The sequence below is a fragment of the Gekko japonicus genome, unplaced genomic scaffold, assembly GCF_001447785.1.
Source record: "Gekko japonicus isolate JY-2015 unplaced genomic scaffold, Gekko_japonicus_V1.1 scaffold429, whole genome shotgun sequence".
Taxonomy (NCBI): domain Eukaryota; kingdom Metazoa; phylum Chordata; class Lepidosauria; order Squamata; family Gekkonidae; genus Gekko; species Gekko japonicus.
In genome coordinates, this window is record NW_015161964.1 from 381,416 (window position 1) to 400,866 (window position 19,451).

At 42.4% G+C, this 19,451-nt stretch overlaps 1 protein-coding gene across 1 annotated transcript in view; it reads right to left on the reverse strand.

Moving 5' to 3' along the window:
- The window catches only part of LOC107126110 (neurobeachin-like), a 600,691-nt gene that overhangs the window by 321,320 nt on the left and 259,920 nt on the right, over positions 1–19,451 (reverse strand). Inside the window, 2 exon segments of the mRNA XM_015429619.1 lie at positions 2,546–2,654; positions 10,485–10,549. Of these exon segments, the coding sequence (XP_015285105.1) occupies positions 2,546–2,654; positions 10,485–10,549 (174 nt within the window).

Sequence of the window (19,451 nt, forward strand, 5' to 3'; positions counted from 1 at the left end):
CTCCCTATGGAAGCTGCCTGGGTGATTTCAGACCAGCCACAGACTTTCTGCCTAATCTACCTTGCAGGGCTGCTGTACAGATCACAAAGCTGAAGAGGAGAATGAAGTAAGCTGCTTTGCTCCCCACTAACGAGAAAGAAAACTTTGCCTAGGAAGAGACTGGTGAGAAGGGAGGAGATAAAATCGCCAACTTTAGATACAGAAATTGCTGGAGGTTTCAGGTGTGGAGCCTGGATAGGGTGGGTTTGATGAGGGGTGGGACCTCAGACAGGTACACTGCCACAGACACCACACTCCGAAACTGTCAAATGTGTCCAGGACCACAGACAACAATTACTGTCTACTACCATAAGGTATGTTGTTCTTTACTCCCACATTAGTTCTTTACACTGCAAAACACTACTCTGTGTTTACTCTTCCTGCAAGATACAAAATCATTGACCCCACCCTCTTTTTAGAGCTCATTGTATTTCCCCCCCACAACGGGCCTTATTCCTAGTATATTAATAAATTGCTACTGGCTCCTTCAAGAATGTCATCCAATTTGTCTAAGCCAGTTAAAATAACAGTATCTTTCCATTTTAAAAAAGAATTATGCTACCCAAGCAGTATTTTCAAAGAAGGAAAGACTGAAATGTTGACATCAGAATTATATATCTGGAATCAAGGAAGACCTGGCTATATTATTCCATACAATAAAAATGTAAGTTGCATCCTCTCATAGTTAGCAATGAATAGAAATATGCAGCCTGTGTCCATGAGATCATAATTTCCCTCCTCAAACAGCAGACCATTATCCCATATCACAAACTGCTCAGTTTTTAAAGACAGGATGCTGTGCAGCATGGTGGACTGCTGCTAAGGAAATTTGAAGATGAACTCGTAGTACACAACTACCTAGAGTTTTTATATCCAGCCTAAACATACATATTTAAAACCAGCCTGACAAATCTCCGATCATTTCCTAATATTTAAGTACTTTACTTCATACATCCTTTTTTAAACACTCCTGGTTGCTTTTCTTTTATGTTTTTTAAATTGTTTTTTTTTAAGTATTGGTAGGGTTGCCAATTCCAGTATGGGAAATTCCTGAACATTTGAGGGTGGTGCCTGGGGAGGGCACAGTTTGGAGAGGGGAGGGTCTCAATAGGGATGTGACATCACAGAGTCTTCCCTCAGAAGCTACCATTTCCTCTAGGGCAGTGGTGGCGAACCTATGGCACGGGTGCCAGAGGTGGCACTCAGAGCCCTCTCTGTGGGCACGCGTGCCATCACCCCAGCCAGGCCCAGACCATCATTAAAGTGTCAAATTCTCTGCCAAATAATTTTAAGTAAATGAAAGCATTTGGGATTGCTTTCCTTACCGTGTTTGGAACATCTTAAAATTCAGCACAGCATGATTTTATTGTATTTTATGGCACTGTGTACATTATGACGTCCTTAATAAAGTGAAGTTATTTTAACTAGAACTATTAATCAGACTGTTCAGGAGTTATGTACAAGAGACAATTCTCAGCCCAATGAGTTTCAAGCCTCTGCACATTCTTCTTGACTCCTGCAGTGGGAGAAAGTAACTGGATTATACCAATTTTAACTTTATGGGCATCTTTGGAATTATCCAGTCTCCCCCTGGTTTAAAATTAGATGGCCATATCCATATAACCATAGTATTGTCCAGATACTGGATACCTCACCAAAAAGGATGCAGACAGAATGGAGCGCATGCACAGAAGAGCAACAAGGATGATCGAGGGCCTGGAGACCAAGCCCTATGAGGAAAGGCTGAGGGACTTGGGAATGTTTAGTCTGGAGAAGAGGAGGTTCAGGAGGGACATGATTGCTCTCTTTAAGTATTTGAAGTTGTGCAACAGTGAAATCAGCTGCCTACGGAGGTGGTGAGCTCTCCCTCACTGGCAATCTTTAAGCAGTGGCTGGACAAACACTTGTCAGGGATGCTCTAGGTTGATCCTGCATTGAGCAGGGGGTTGGACTAGATAGCCTGTATGGCCCCTTCCAACTTTGTGATTCTATGATTCTATAATTTCAGCTCTTTTTCCCCTTGTAATAAACAGGAATGCCCAGACATCCACACTCCTATCAGGCTGACAATTATCTCTGGAATGTAATGCCCAAACAGGCTTCTTGAGTAGAAACACATATTATTTCCATTGCTGTGAGAGGTAGTAACAAGCTCTTAGTTGAAACATTCAAGCAATGTTATCACTTATACATAGTATAAACCATTAAAAAAACACCATCAGGCTCATATAACAGAGCTGATGCTTTTGAACAAATTCCAATTGTGCTCTTATAAAATCTAAATAAGTGAAATAAATATGCAGAAGTTTTTAAAAGATAAGTCTGCTTGAAACCCCACATTCCACATGAAGCATTGGCATTGATCAACATTTTAAAATATTGCTTTTGAAATACCCCCAATCTAATTTCGCTTAAATATATATATATATATGTTTTATGGCATTACAGAGTAGGTGGTAGGTGAGTGAAAACAGAAAAGCAGGGATTAATCAACTTCCAGGCTTACCTCAAATTCTGCATGTTTATGTACATCTTCAGCTCTCTGCCTGTTCAAAATAAACTCTGCTTCATTTGCAACACGTACTATGTGGTCTTTCATTGCATGACACAATAATCTGCAGATAAAAATGTAAACTGAATTCAGTATTGATATATTCTATGGAAAAAACTCTCATATACTGAATTGATCATGAACTACATTTCTTACCCTCAACAGAAAAATAACAAGTTCAGTATAAAATTATTCTGCAAGACCAGACAAAATTTACTAACAGAAATTGTATATTCAGTTCACTGTAGTATCAGATCCCACGATTAAACAGCAGTTGTTTATAAGCAATAGTTTTATTTGGCATCTGCTTGTCCTGAGAAAGCAGACACACTGGCTTGGATCCAGCAATGCACACGAAGAAACATAACTTAACGTAGTGCAGTTCTGCTTGTGTAAGATCTTCTGCAACACCTAGGGCTTCCCTCCCTATATATTTAAAGTGCCTAGAAATTGGTTGCATAGATCTTGCACAAGCAAAAGTGGCTATCATAGTCTTTTTCTTGTGCTTATACTTTCAGGCATATATTGGATCCTATCCAGAATGTTACATTTTTAAAAATAATAATAGGTTGTTATTTATCATTACTTAAAGACAATTTGAATCACACTAACTTTAAAAAGTATGTTAAAATCAGTATTGATATCACCTCTTCTCCACCACTTCAGTCCCTCTTGGAAAAAATCACAACAGCAACCCAAACCTCTAGGCTCTTTGGATGAAATCTAATACTTAAAATGAGCTTAAAAGGCTGATCCAGCTGAAAACCATCAATGTGTTATCACAGCCTTTAACAAAAGCAGATTTAAGGCAGTGATGAGTGCTTTGAAAATCCTGCCTTTGTATTTTTGCTTCAATAACAAACATCACTGGAAAATTTTCTCAGCCAAGGGAAGAGTCAGGTTCTCTCCTAGAAGCTTCAGTCTTTATTTTATAATGTGTCCTCTTGTACTGATGTTGGTTGCAGCTGCCAGCTACAAAAGCTGTAAATGTTTACTGTTCATTTACCTGCCCTTTAGTATGAGCTGGCCCAGGTATATTGTGATTCAAGCAGCTGCACTACATGTGCTCCATGAGGCCTTTCAATGTTGCAAAGGATTCAGGGATGCAACTATCAAATTGTGTAACACTTCTTGGATGTTCCTAAAACATTCCTTCCTCAAACAAACAGGTGTCTCACTTATGTAGCCATTCCACTTTGCCTTCTATTGTCACCTACTTATTTTCTTTTTAAAGATCACATTGAAGGAGAATTCCGAAGGACAAAGTACATGCTACACAGAAACACAAAGCCTGACAGCTGTTTCTGTTCTGAAGGAAAACAGTTTCAGAGGGGCCCCATCTCAAGCAACACAAGAAGTAGGAGGAGCCAAGGCCCAACAGCTACTCATGTGTTCCAAATCATCCTCCCAAGCTCTTTCCTCTAATGTTTGAGCATGTTGAAATCTGAGGTAAAAAGTGGGGGGGAGCTGGAGGGCTGACTTGAAGAATAAAATTAGCCAGTAGGGAAAAGGTTAAGCAACCCTTCCTCATGCACTGCTTCCAGCCACAAATTGCGGGCCCCCCATCTGTTTCAGACAAAACAGTCATCAGAACTTTCTTACATATGTAAATGTAAGCAGAGGTGATATCAAAGTTCTCATCCCTGCTGGTTTGACGTGAAAACTCCAGTTTTAATTTTACTTTCTGTGTGAATCAAATTCATGTATCTTTATTATGATGCCATTTTTATCCTGTCAAATTTTTCCTGTAAAAAGGGATGCATTTTTCAATATTACTTGTCTGACAATATCATTTTTATGGAATAGAAAGGGCATAAAAAGAACAAATGAACTGGGAATACTAGCAATGAAAATAAAAAGACTTGCATTATATGAAAAAAGAGGTACAGTGAGGGGAGAACTAAATGGAGCACGCAATTTACCTCTGACAGCAAATCAGGATAGAAAACTGGAATTTTCTAACAGAAAGGTTTTTGGCAGCTAAGAACCACCCCTAGACAACAAACTGCTGTGGCTTGGGTTAAATACACCACAAAATATAACTAATATATCAGTCACTTAGCGTGACTTTTAATATTTTGTAAAACACAGACCTTTCTCAAAGACTTCTATTAACATATTTGCCTGCAACACCTATCTAAAACCACAGCACTGCCATTGTAAGGTCAAATTTTGGGATATACTGTCACAGAAGCTGTGGCAAGTGATTGTATTTATTTGCATGGGCAACAACCCATTGGAACTTAAGCACATAAACTGCAATTTGGATCCTGGCACTAATCTTATGCCTACATCATGGTCTGCCTGGTTACTACTGTTTGAATTCAGAAATGCAATTGAATTTGAAGTCAATGCTGCATTACATAGGCCTGAATCCAAAAAGAAAGGCAACTATTTTTGCAGTCCTAAGGAATTCTTTGTTTTTACACACACACACACTATAGTATGACAAGCTGTTACAGAACAACACAGCAGAAACTTCCCAGTAGATATAAATCAAAAAACACAAAACGGGAAAGTCGCTATCATATGCAAAAAATATGTATTACAATAGTAAACACATCAAGTGTGCAAATGGAAATACATTTATAAGACATACAATATTATAAACCAACAGTTCACAGTGTCAACAGTTTTCCAACAATTACAGAAATCAAGTGGAGATGATATGTAACATGGGAACATGCTATTAAAAGAAAAACTAAAAAATCCACTGGATATCTCCAAATGTTTAGGCACACATAAAGAGGTTTTTGGGAAGCATATTACATGAATTCATATAAAAGGGGAAATGAATCATTTTGAAAAGCAAACTGCCAAATTCTTCAATCTGTTGTATATTCAGTTTTCAATTCTTGCCACCATTGAAACAACAGAAATCCAACAATGAATTGTGCAAATCCAATTCACAAATTCTACTGCATTGCTCTTCAATTCACATTTTAAAATCCAATCATAATTGCATGGTAATTATATGCAATTTTACATTCCATTAACCTTGCTTTGTTTTAATTATAAAGCTCCTTTGTTAGATTCCTTTAAATGATCCAGTTTATAATTTCAGGCTGTTCAAGGGAGCACTTTAATTCTACTGCACATTCATCAACTGTTTATGTCCTGTTAATTGTTGACAACAGCACAATTGCATTCTCCAGCTATGATTGATGAGCTGCATTCAAAACTTAGCTATTAAGTAGAATAAATATTTATAACTATTTCCTCTTTGCCAACCAGAAGGACAAAATCAAAAACTGAGGAAATAAAAGCTGGAACATTAAGCGCATGCTCTGATACACGTTTTAACCAATATATACATATAATAGTAACGTATGATTACAGTGATTTTGAGTTCATTGGTTCGTGTTCATTTGTTCTACGTTCACAGCAGCAAAGGAAGCAATACTTTGGACTGGTAGACAGTGCACTAAAAGCATTCATAATGAAGATCACAAAACTGTGGTGTGTCCAGTGCTTACAGTACAGCATGATGCATACCAACTAGGGGTGTACAAAAAAAAAGTCAGTATTAGACCTGAAAAATATTGGCAAATGCTGAATTTCCCCAGCTCAATACCAGTAAAGTATTCGAATTGGGGAAATATTTGGTATTCCCGAATATATTCGGGTCTGATATACACCACCAGAGGGAAAGGAGGCATGTTTCCCTCTGGAAGTCCCTACAGATTTCCTTGTCAATTTCACTACCTGCCAGTCAGCTGTGACTGAAATTGACAAGAAAAAACCTTGGCTCTCTGCCTTCCTTTCTCTAGCAGACAGGGAACCCAGGCATGTTTAAAATGTCTTTCTTTCCCTCCCCAGTCTGGGGAAGGGAAAGAAAGGCACTTAAACATGCCCCCCACTTCCCCAAGTTTCTCCACAAAAGAGGAGAGCCTCAGGAAGGAAGGAAGGAAGGATGGAAGGAAGGAAGGAAGGAAGGAAGGAAGGAAGGAAGGAGGCATGTCTGCATGCCTGTCCTTCCCTTCCCCAGCCAACCCGTCATGGCAGGCTGGCTGGGGAAGCAAAAGGCAGGCATTTTAAACATGCCTGGGTTCCCCTGCCTGATCTTCTCCAGGTGCCCTGCAGCTGCGGGGCACCTGGAGAAGATCGGGCAGGGAGCCCAGGCATGTTTAAAATGCCTTTCTTTCCCTCCCCAATCTCTGGGAGAGACAGAAAGGAATTTATACCCAACAGCTGACTTGCAGCTCAGCCTGTTAGGTTTAAATGAGCCCCTGTATGCGGTATAGCAAAATGCGGTATAGCAAAACTCGAAAAAAAGCAGGATAATATTGGCTTTTTTGGGTCCTGCTATACCAGTAGCAGAATACAGATCTTTGATGATCTGTATTCTGCTTAGGTCATACCCAAAAAATACCAACAAGGTATTTTTCGGGTATTTTTTTGGTTTGGCTATTGCTGCACACCCCTAATACCAAGATACCTGTGTTTTTTTAAAAAACAACAAAACCCCCACAACCCTGAGGCAAAAGCAGATTACACCACAGTCTGCTAAAAATGTCAAAAGCCCTGGTGACTTTCTGAGATGTAAGTGGGAGAGTCCTTTTTGTATGGTTTGCTTGCTTAGCTGTTGTATATTCAAGATGGGTAGCTGTGTTAGTCTGTCTGTAGCAGTAGATGAGAGCAAGAGTCCAGTATCACCTTAAAGACTAACAAAGTTTGTGGAAGGTATTAGTTTCATGAGTCACTGCTCACTTCTTCAGATACAGCTAGAATGTGAATACGTCTGTTCTTAAATCTCGGAGAGTGGAGTGATTTCAGTTGCCAAATGACAACAGCAGGCAAATGACAATAGCAAGTGTCACTACCAATGCTGATTTCTCTGCGCCTACTACCTCTCTGCATATCACACCTAATTCAATCATGCCTGCTAGTGTTATTCACCTGTTACTGTCATTTGCCTGCTATTGTCATTTGGCATCTGAAATCACTCCTCTCTCCAAGATATAAGGACAGATGGACTCACATTTTAGCTGTATCTGAATTAGTGAGTAGTGACTCATGATAGCTCATACCCTGCCACAAATTTTGTTAGTCTTTAAGGTGCTACTAGATGCTTGCCCTTTTCTACTGTTGTATATTCAGTTATGTCCAAATATTCCTAGCAATATGTGAACTTCAGTATAGTTGTTGACCACTGCCACAGATATCATATTAAATTCACATCAGTTCTCAGCTGCTTCAACATAAGCAGGTTATTAGGGCAGGTTACATTTGGTACAATCTGGCCTCTCCTCCCCCCCCCATTGAATTGCTGCCAGGAAACTAACAAAAAAAGAAAATTATGTAAATTTACACCCTCCAAAAAACTAAAAATACAGATTCTCCTTCCACATATACTCTACCTGAAGTTAACAATGGTAAACATTACATTACATTACATTCCCAATTTCTATACCGCCCATGACCCCTAATGGGTCTCAGAGCAGTTTACACTGTACTACTTTTGTAGTTTGTTTGCCTAGCTAGGGCCACAGATTCACGGGGAGGGGATTACCTAGCAGCACCCTGCGGCATATTACCTCCTCATCGGCAGGCTTCGGGCGTTGTTCCTGGCGTCCGGGAGGCTGGCGACCAACTCGGCAGGCTCTGCTGGCTTCTTCCTCCGGCACACACTGCTTCGGACTGCAGCTTCCGACTACGTCTCCTTTGGGCTCCTGCCGTGCTGCGTTGTTTCGCAGTTGCGTCGCCCCGACTCCGCCTCCATCCGATCTGGTCGTCGTCTGGATTGCCCTGTTCTGCCGCCATTGTTCTTTCACCGCCGCCTTTCTCACCACCACCGCCGCCAACACTCCTGGCACGGAACCAGGAGGAGGGTGCCCCCTGCCAACTATGGCAGGTACCCATTTCTCTACTTGTATTACTTTCGAGCCGCTGGGTTGGCGGGAGCTGGGACAGGGGCCGGGAGCTCACTCCGGCCGCGGTGGGGATTCGAACAGCCATTATGGCTGTTCGCTATTGATGTTACTTGCAGGCGTTGTACTGCCTGCGCCACCGCTCCCATGAACATGAACATGTTTCCAGGACACAGGAAGTTTCAGTCTCGTATTATCAAGAAAACTACGCACAATTATGTCTTATATTCTAGCAGTCAACTGTAGCCCCACCTGTGAATACTTAAATCCATGGATCGGGGCCATATAGACAGAAACAGGAAACGTGGGGGGCCCTCCAGGGTTGCAGAAAAATCTTAAAATTTTATAACCTGGAAGGGGGTTTAAATCCTCCTCAAACAAGAGCATTGTCTGTGCAAGCAAGACAAAGTTCCAATACACTGGGTGAGCAACCAGGTGGAGGAGTCACTGCCACCATTGCTGAGGAAGGGAAGTCACTGCTGCCACGGTTGAGATGGCAAAGTGGCTGGGCAGGAGATCTGCCACCACCGCAACTGAGGCAATGAAGCCTTCACTGCTGTTGAGGTGGCAAAGCAGCCAGGCGAGCCACCACCATTGTTAAAGAAAATGGCTGGGCAGAGAACTAGCACTGCTGCTGTTGAAGGGGCAAAATAGCCAGGGGGGCAGGAAAGCTGCTTGGCAGGTGACCTGGTGGGAAAGGAAGGAAGGGGATGAGCAGAGCAGCAAAAAGGAGGAAGGGGTGGTGGGAAGAGCTGCAAGGAAGAAGGGATGGCAGTGGGAAGAGATCAGATCAGACTGAGCAAAGAGGGTGTAGTCGGAGGGCAAGGGGGAGGAAGAGACCAGTGTTGAGGGTAAGGGGGTGGAGTACAGTGCAGATGGGAAAAGATGAAAGGAGGAGGTGGCAGTGAGAGGAAAGGGTAGAGAAATGTGGCTGGGACGTATCAGAAGACAGAGGACAAAGCAGGGACCAGTGAGGCAATTTTCATGCAAATTTCTGATAAGCCGGGGCTTATCAGTATATTTAATTTGGCCAACAAGGCCAAATCTGAGGATACATAAATGTGGAGACTGGAATGGACAAGACAGATCTTTCTGCAGACCTGAAAAATATCCCAGATTTGTAGAAACCCCTGAAACCTTAAAAGAAAATACACTGGGGTTTTAAAAATCTCCGAATGATAAAGGGGTTTAAGAAACAGATGCCCTCAGTGTCTACTGCTAGGCAACCACAACAGTTCTGCCAGCATTCCAGGCTTTGTTTCTGTCAGTAAAGGGCAATTTTGGCCTTTGAGAGACGCCTCATTGGAGCCAGGCCTGGGAGCAACTGTCAGGCAACTTGATACTTCCAACATATGAAGAGAAATAATACATGTTTATTATTAATGCGTGTCTATTACTTACACAGCATACTATTGGATCAGCAATTTTTAAGTATCCCCAAAAGAGTATGCAAAAAGCAATAGATGTCACAAGCATCACCAATAAAATTATTATTATTAATTGCATATCTACATTCTACTGAATTAAAAGGCAAAAATAAGGGAACTCAATAGCACCCAAGTCTGAACTATTTTTCACAAAAAGTAAGAGTACACAGAGTTAATGTTATGTTAAAATATTTCAAATTAGCCAAAAGAATTATGGCAAAAACAATGCTCCTTCATTAACAGTATAAATATACTTTATTACATTATGAACACAGTTTTTGAAAGCAGATGGAGTGACAGATGGATCTGCAGATTGGGTTTCTTAAATTCTATCTGCAAAAAAACCCCTCACTGCTTAAGTAAAATGGTAGTTCAATTTCAGAAAAAAACTCAAATCTGCATAGGTGATTTCAGGTAAATGTTAAGATCAACATTTTATGTAGTAACAAATATTTCTCAAAATATCTCTGTTCTAAAACTGTTCAGCTGAAACACTTTTTCCTCAAGTGTTCCCCCAGAGCAGATGGCAAAAGTATCATCACCCAACAGAATTAGATACCAAATGACTACCTGTCCAAAATCTTTAAAATTAATTACCTTCCTTCATTGATGAGCTCAATAAAAGCAAGTCCTGCATTCTTCTGAATGGAATTCTGCCATTCCTAAAGAAGGAGAATAAAACACAGTTTTAAAAGGAAAAATCATTTTTGAAAGCATGCCTGTGTTTAACTTTGACACATATAAAGATGATTTCTACAATGTTTTGCATGGCTTTCTCAGGCTACCATATCCACAGTCTTATGAAATCTTCATTCTTCTATGATAGTGGCTGCTCAAAAACCAACACCAGCTGAAAATGCAGAATACATATGTTCAAAATAAGTAAAACAGGCAAGACTTGTCGGCTCATGGTCCTCCACGAGGAAGATGGAGTACCAGGGAGCCAGATTTTGCAGCATCCAGCAAAAGGCTATGTTCTCCATGAGGGAGAAGGGTTGGCCATTCACAGCAATCATATTGCTGATGAGGCAAATGACTGCTTCCTGGGCCCTCCACATAGCCCTTCTGGACGGCACTGTCAGTGTCCCTGCAGCTGTCTTTTCCAGAGAGAGCACTGAGGAGAGCTTTTTTTTGGGCGGACCGTAAGTGGGACCGCAGAAACATAATATACTTCCAACATGGAGAAATTGTAGAGGAGTGAGTTCCCTGTGCACTTGGTGTCTATAGTTTGCAGGGGGTCCATTCTATATAGAGCCAGTTTGGTGTAGTGGTTAAGTGTGCGGACTCTAATCTGGGAGAACCGGGTTTGATTCCCCACTCCTCCACTTGCACCTGCTGATGTGACCTTGGGTCAGTCACAAGCTCTGGCACAGCTGTTCTTGAAAAAGAGCAGTTTATGTCAGAGTTCTCTCAGCCCCACCCACCTCACAGGGTGTCTGTTGTGGGGAGGGGAAGGGAAAGGAGTTTGTAAGCCACTCTGAGACTCCAAGTGAAGGGTGGGGTATAAATCCAATCTCTTCTTCTTCTTCTATAGTTTTGAACCTGTGCTTGACATTTCCCCCCAGAAGCACTTTCCTGGGGGCATCTTCTTTGCTGGACATAACTCAGAACCCCTAAATCTAATCTGCACATACCTTGGAGGGCATGTAGAGGAGCATCAGGGGGAGGTCACCTGTGAGTTTGATGTCCCTCGCTTGCACAGAGTCTGTTCTATAGACTCCTGAACCTGCACCTATCATCTCCCCAGAAAGCCCTTTCCTGGGGGCATCTTCTTGTAGGGGAGCATTACTCAGACCCCATAAATCAAATCCTCACCAAACTTGGAGGGCAGATAGAAAGAGAGTCATCTGGAGATACTCTGTGAGTTTTGTGTCTCTAGCACACCAGGAGGGCTTTCTATTGCATCACAAACCTCACAAACCAAACCAGCTCATTTGGCACCAAAAGTTCATGACGCTTCATGGTTCACTAATTGGGCATGCCACAAGTCACAAACCGATAAGAACTGCATTTTCCCAGTTCATGCCAATCCCTATTTAGAACTCAAGGCAATGTGCATAGGATTCTAAGAAATTTCACATCCAGGCACTGGCCCATCCCAAGGATGCTAGGTCATCTGCCTTCACATCACACCCCAGTACAGCAAAAAGGTTTTTTTTTGGCAATTTTACATGACAGTTGTCTGCTTAAGATGCAGAAATAGGAATTCAATGTGGACTAAAATCTGGGCTGTGTCAAACAACAGTCAAGACTTTATTTGTTGAGTAGGTTTCCATCTGGAAATATCCAGATTGTTCTGGTTCTGTCCTTTATTAAGAAGCCCCCAAACATAGATATATGCTTCCTCTTTGCATCGTACAGAGTAGCAATCATTTCCTCTATTTATTGGTTCTCAGTGCTATTACCCTCTTCTAAAGTTAGTGGTGTTTCCCTGAGTGCTGCAGAAATATCCAGAGGCAAATATGAATAGTTCTATGTTGGACAGGGTGAAAGTATGGTACCTTGAATTTCTTACTGGTAACGTCTCACTCAAGGTCTCGAAAAAGAAGATGGAGGTACCACTTTGATTATTTTCTAACAGGTTATACCCACTTTCACTTTTGGTGTCAGTGAAAAAGTCTCATAAAGTTTTTCTCTCCATTACATGAATTCAACAAAGGTTTGCCAGTTAATGTCAGAGTTGTAATAATGTAAATAGAGAGAGAGAAATAGGAGGTCTGATGTAAAGAATGCTGCTGTCTAAAAGGCAATGGTGCCTACATATGGGTGACAGTATTACAGTGGTATTCTCCTTTCTTATGGCGGAGGGGGCAAAAGTAGTCTAGGTGGTATTCATAACAATTCTTAAGAAGTTGCTCTCCCTTCATCCCTTTCTCCACCTGCAGGTATGACGTGCTATTTCCTGCTGACGCTACTGCTATGCATTACCCATCTGTGACCTGCTGACATGCAAATTAATATTTATTTATTTATTAAAGTTGTTTATCACCCAATCCCTGCTAATTCAGGGCTCTGGGCAATGTACAACATTCATGAAACATATCAAGATAAAACAATTAAAACATGAATAACACATTTCAAACAAATCAGATAGCATATACTAATTGATCCAATTTCAGACTGCTGGCTGCTTTGCAGGCAAGTGAGAGGAGATCAAGATGCTGCTAATAACAACAGAATGCCAGGAAACATACATGTTCTCTTCAGAAGAAATTGGACTTTTTATTCCTCTCATGGTGATGGAAGGACACCACTGCCTCCTCCAGCGGAGACCCCATTGGTTAGTGGAGTCCCAATCTTATTTTATTTATTTATTTATTTATTTATTTAGAGATTTATATCCCACCCTCAATTTTGTACTTTGTACTTTATCAATTTTGTACTTTGCTGTTTCAATAGGCACACCCTTTTATAGCCTAAGTGCCATGGGGATCTGAAACTTAGAGAGTCTCATAAAGGCACCTGGCTTCTGTTATTATTTATTTATTTATTACATTACATTACATTTCTATCCTGCCCTCCCGGAGAGCACGCTCAGAACGGTGACATTGGAAATTCCCAGGGATATGAGAGGAAGGGTGTGCTGGCATCACAAACTGATTAAGGGCAATCTCCCCCAGCTCAGGGTTCTCAATAACAATAAGACTTCACTTCATTCTCAGGAACAAAAGACTTTTCAACGCCAGAATATCCTGGCATATACCAGAAGTGCCTGCCTAGCCCCAAAAAGTTGCTATTACATTAACCAATACCAAGTTCCACTTTTTCCTTTTTTTTACTCAGTCAAGAAGGGCACTAAAATAATTAATTTACACTCCATCCTGTTTCGAGAGCTATCTTGACTCACCCAAAATCTGTGTCTTTGCAGATCTGGCTCACTTCAACCTAATTAAAGTATGTTAATCATGTTGCCTCACCCAGGCTTTTGGGGCCCATGCAGATTTGGCTCACAATAGCCTAATCAAGGTATTTCCCCCACCAATATCTGACAGAAGTTAACTTTAAACCAGCCAGTGAGAGTCAAACTTTTTATCTTGGCCTAATCCAAAACGAGGATGGCCCAAATCCCACCTACACTGGGGATTTTATGCTTACAAAAGAAAGAACTCCATGCCATAGCAAATTGTTACTCAGATCCCTGGTTCAGATCTCAGCTGGTTAGAACTCTGGTTTCCTGCTGAGAAACCCCTGCTGCACGGTGCAGGCTTTTTCTCCTTGCTTAGCTGGCTCCTGAGTCAGACTGAGGTGACAAGAGAGGAGATCCTATGGCAGACAACTTAAAAACTGATCAATCACCAGGCCTGGATGGCATACGTCCAAGAGTTCTGAAAGAACTCAAATGTGAACTTGTGGATCTCCTGACAAAAATATGTAATCTTTCATTAAAATCTGCCTCCATTCCTGAGGACTGGAAGGTAGCTAATGTCACTCTCATCTTTAAAAAGGGTTCCAGAGGAGATCTGGGAAATTACAGGCCAATCAGTCTGGGTAAATTGGTCAAAACGGTTATTAAGGAGAGAATTAGTAGGCACGTTGATGAACAAAAACTATTGAGGTAGACTCAGCATGGGTTCTGTAAGGGAAGATCTTGTCTCACTAACTGAGGTGCACAGAACACTGTTATCTTACCACCTAAGTGGTACCTATTTATCTACTTACAACTTCTTGCTTTCAAACAGCTAGGTTGGCAGGACCTGGGGCCAGAGACAGGAGCTCACTCCGTCATGCAGCACTAGGGTCTCAAACTGCCAAACTACAGACCTTCCGGTCTGCAGGTCAGTACCATAATGCCCCTGTATAAATTGATTTTGCAACCTCATTTGGAATACTGTGAGCAGTTCTGATCACTTCAGAAAGGATATTATAGCATTGGGAAAAGTGCAGAAAAGGGCAACTAGAATGATAAAAGGTTTGGAACACTTTCCCTATGAAGAAAGGTTAAAGCACTTGGGACTCTTTAGCTTGGAGAAATGACAACTGAGGGGTGACATGAGAGAGGTTTACAAGATTATGCATGGGATAGAGCAGGAAGAGATGAAGGTACTTTTCTCCTTTTCTCACAATACAAGAACATGTGGGCACGCAATGAAATTGCTGAGCGGTCAGGTTAGAATGGATAAAAGGAAGTACTTCTTCACCCAAGGAGTGATTAACACATGGAATTCACTGCCACAGGAAGTGGTGGCGGCTACAAGCATGGACAGCTTCAAAAGGGAATTAGATAGGCATATGGAGCAGAGGTCCATCAGGGGCTATTAGACACAAGGTATAGATAGGGACTCTGGGGCAAGTGATGCTCTGTCTTCTTGGTGCTTGGGAGGGGGGTCAACAGTGGGAGGGCTTCTAATGTCCTGGCCCCACTGGTGGGCCTCCTGATGGCACCTGGTATTTCTGGCCACTGTGTGACATAGACTGTTGGACTGGATGGGCCTTTGGCCTGATCTAACATTGGCATCTCTTATGTTCTTATGTTAACCCTATCCTCCCTGAATTTTTCTAGCCCATTCGTAAAGCCAACTAAACTAGTGCACACCACTATATTCTGTGGCAGCAAGTTCTACAATTTAAGTTGTCATATCAGAGAAGTTACCCCTTTTAAAGTTAAAAGTGGTTGTGTGAGTCTTTTTGGCCAATTCCCTATTTATACAAATGTTGAACTCAACAACTTTATGATCACTGTTCCCAAGCAGTGCAATCACTTTTACATCTCTCACTAGGTCTTGAGTGTTACTTAGGACCAAATCAAGGATCGCCTCTCCCCTGGTAGGTTCCGTGACCATCTGCTCCATGGCACAGTCATTTAGAGTGTCTAGAAACTCAATCTCTTTTTCTCAACTAGAACACATATTGACCGAATCAATGTGTGGGTAGTGAAAATCACCTATTACGACACAGTGTTCTTGTCTAGCTGCTATCTTTCTTTCATTCATCATTTTATAATCCTCCTCTATCTTTTGATCTGGTGGGCGATAACAAACTCCCAGTGTTGTTTCCTTTTGGACCCCCCTATTTCAACCCATAGAATTTCCAGAAGCGAATCCAATTTTCTTAGCCTCTCAATCTTTCTGGACTTTATACCCACTCTGACATACAGAGCCACCCCACCTCCAGCCCTTCCCCCCCCATCCTTCCGATATAATATATAACCGGGAATCACCGTATCCCACTGATTTTCCTCATCCCACCAAGTTTCTGAAATATCCACAATGTCTATTTTTCCCTCCAACACCAAGCACTCCAACTCCCCGATTTTACCTTGGACACTTCTAGCATTTGTATAGAAACAGCTATAATTTCCCATACAAGTTAAGCCTGCAACCTTCCTCTTGCTATCTCGAGACCTTGTCAGGCAGTCCATGTCACTAGCCATGGTCTCAGTGGACAATTTCAATCCACCTCCCTGTAGAAAAGCAACAGGTACCCCCTCATCTCTCTGAGATGAGCCAACCCGAACCAGAGACTTTTCATCTCCTGTCGGCTTTCCCCCAATATTCAGTTTAAAAGCTGCTCTGCCACCTTTTTGATTTTAAGTGCCAGCAGCCTGGTTCCTTCTCGGGACAAGTGGAGACAGTCTCGCCTGTACAGCTCCCTCTTGTTCCAAAAAGCATCCCAGTGCCTAACAAACTTGAAACCTTCCCCCCTACACCATCGTCTCATCCACGCATTGAGACTCCTGATCTGTGCCTGTCTCTCCAGCCCTGTGCATGGAACAGGTAGCACTTCTGAGAAAGCTACCTTGGAGGTCCTGGACCTAAGTTTCCTGTCCAGCAGCCTAAATTTCTCCTCCAGGACCTCACGACTGTGTTTCCCCACATCGTTGGTGCCGACATGCACCACGACCACTGGCTCCTCCCCAACACTATCTACCAGCCTATCTAAAACATGCGTAATGTCCGCTACCTTCGCACCAGGCAGGCAAATCACCATACAGTCAGTACGCGGGTTTGCCACCCAGCTGTCTACCTGTCTAAGGATCGAATCACCAACTACCAAGAGCCCCCCTCCCACCCTGCCCAGGGATGGTTCCTTGGTGTGAAAGGTTCATGAATGTTAACAAGATAATTAAATGGAAGCTGTATGTTCAGAGGCAGAAAACCTCTAAACAGAGTGTTGAGGAGAATAAAAAACAGAGGAAGGCTTTGGCCTATATGTGTCTTCTGGAGAAACTAACTGACCACTTTGTGAAGCAGGATGCTAGACTAGACGGGCCATTACTCTGAGCCAGCATGGCTGCTCCTATGTCCATATATTTAAAAAATTACAATTAATGAGTGTTAAAAGAGTGGAAAAGATTAAATAGAGAGATGTTTCTTAAGAAGGTAATCAAATCCAGGAAATCAGCGGGGGGGGGGGGGGGGAAATTGCATCAAATAATACACACAAATTATTATGTAATTGCCAGCAATTTATGTTTTCGATGATATGGACAGGCCAACCCCTTTCAGAAATGGCCCTTTATTCAAAAGCCTTCCTTAACTCTGTTTTTTAACTCTTTTAAAAATTGTTTTAAGAGTATATGTTTGGGAGAAGGTTGATTTTAATGGTTTTATCATGTAATTTGATCAAGTATATTTTATATTGTTAGCTGCAACAGCCGTTATAAGGGCAGAAAGAAAGGATATAAATTTTGTAAATAAGGATTAGGCAAAGTCATGGGAGTATAGCTCCTATAGACAATATTAGTCAGGTTAGATAAATGTAACGTACATGTTCTGAGAAAATGTACCTCTAAATGAGTGCAGCGGCCAGCCATGTCTGATGGAACAACGTGAGGACCATTTGTTTTCTCAGTTCCCTGCCCTGACCTGTCACACCTTCCAATAGCCATGACCAAGTTGATTTTAGTTATGGCTTGTTGCGAGTGGCCAGTAAGCCAATATTAACAAATCACTGTGATGGACTACATGCTACTATTACAGAGGAAGCTGGGGGAAGTAGAATAGGAATCTGAGGTAATTTCTATTGCTTTTCCCCTCCCCTTCTCCTGGAGTGATTCACACCAACATCTTCTTTCTATAACATAAAAAATACATTTACTGTCTCTTCCTTAGAAGTGGTAGGTAATTTGGTGGATAAGGCAAGGAATTTATTTGTTATTTACAGCCAGGGATAGCAGAAGCTCTGCTCGAGGTTAGTTACAATTTCATGCACCCACAGCTTAACTGACATGACAGGCTGATTCCACCAGAGAGTTAATGTGCGCTTTCACTTGGAATTTCTCCCTAAACCCAAGAATCTCAGCATATTGAAACAGGGTTAGCTTGACTCTTGGGGTACTTCCATCAATCCCCTCACAAGTCAGTAACCTGCTATTTTCCTAAGGTGGCACAGGATACCTGCTCAATTCCTGCATTTCTTTGGCCCCTGAGCCCTATGTATCTATACTATGTATGAGTTATTTCCTTCATCAGGAAAATCTTAACTACCTAGCTAATCTCCCAGTAGTTCTTCTGTGTTTCTCTGTCGCCTCCCCAAGTCCTCCACCTAATTCTCCCCCCCTCCAGATGTTCCACAGCCTCTCACTGGATGCTGCTGCTTAGAACATGCCTACATCCCCAGTAGGCAGGGATTTGCTGGGATGCCTGGAGGGCAGAACTAGAGGCCATCTGTCATACCCATACACCTCCTTCCCAAAGGCTCTGGGACAATGGATGAGAATAAAGAAAAACAGAATCTCTCTTATATATAATTGCCGAATGGTGGTGGCTTCTGGCCTATGGGGTGGCGAGATTGCATGTGCTTCCTCAGCCATTGGCCCGTCGGCTGCCAGTCAAGACTACTGGCATGCCATTGGCCAGGTGTGCTGCTCTTCCCTGCCCACTCCCCCTTCCACTCTGCCCTGTCAGAATTCCTGGCAAATGGCTTTGTCTCTTTGATGAAGACACTTCTGCTTGCCTCCTGTGTGGGACTTAACTTTTCCCTCAGTGGCTGTTGGTAGGTGTAACAAAATGGCAGTTACCTGTGTTTGTAAGATGGCTGCTGGGCTGCTGTCTGTGGTTGTTTGTTTAAAATGTTCCACCATAAGGTTTTTTGAGCTGTAGTTCCAGAGAGGTCTCACTCACTGGGCTGAATGGGGCTTCCTCATCTGCTGGACTACAGTTCCCAGCTGCCCCAAGGCAGAAAAGGGTGGGAAAACAGGGACTGTCCCAACGTGCGAGGTGGCATCAATAGAGACTGCAGCCCATCCAGGGAGGAGGCCGTCTTCGTCCTACAGGAGGTTAGGAAAGGCTCCTGCTGCCTGTGCTGACCAGGCTGTCCAGGCCACAGGCCAGAGACGTGGGGGAAGCCAGAGAGAGAGAGGCTAGAGCAGAGAGCCAGAGGGCGGTGTGCAGGGAAGGAGGATGGCATTTAACCCCTGTGGATTTATGCTGTGTTGCTTCATAGTGCGTGCTTACTCAAAGAGGATGGTGTTTAACCCCTGTGGGTTTATGCTGTGTTGGTTCATACAGTTGGTTCATACACTCCTACAGTGAGTGTGCACGCCTCATAACTGTGTAAATAGTTACATAAATTCTTTTATTTGGGCTAATAATCTGTGTTGTGCTCTGACCACATAGTCTCCCC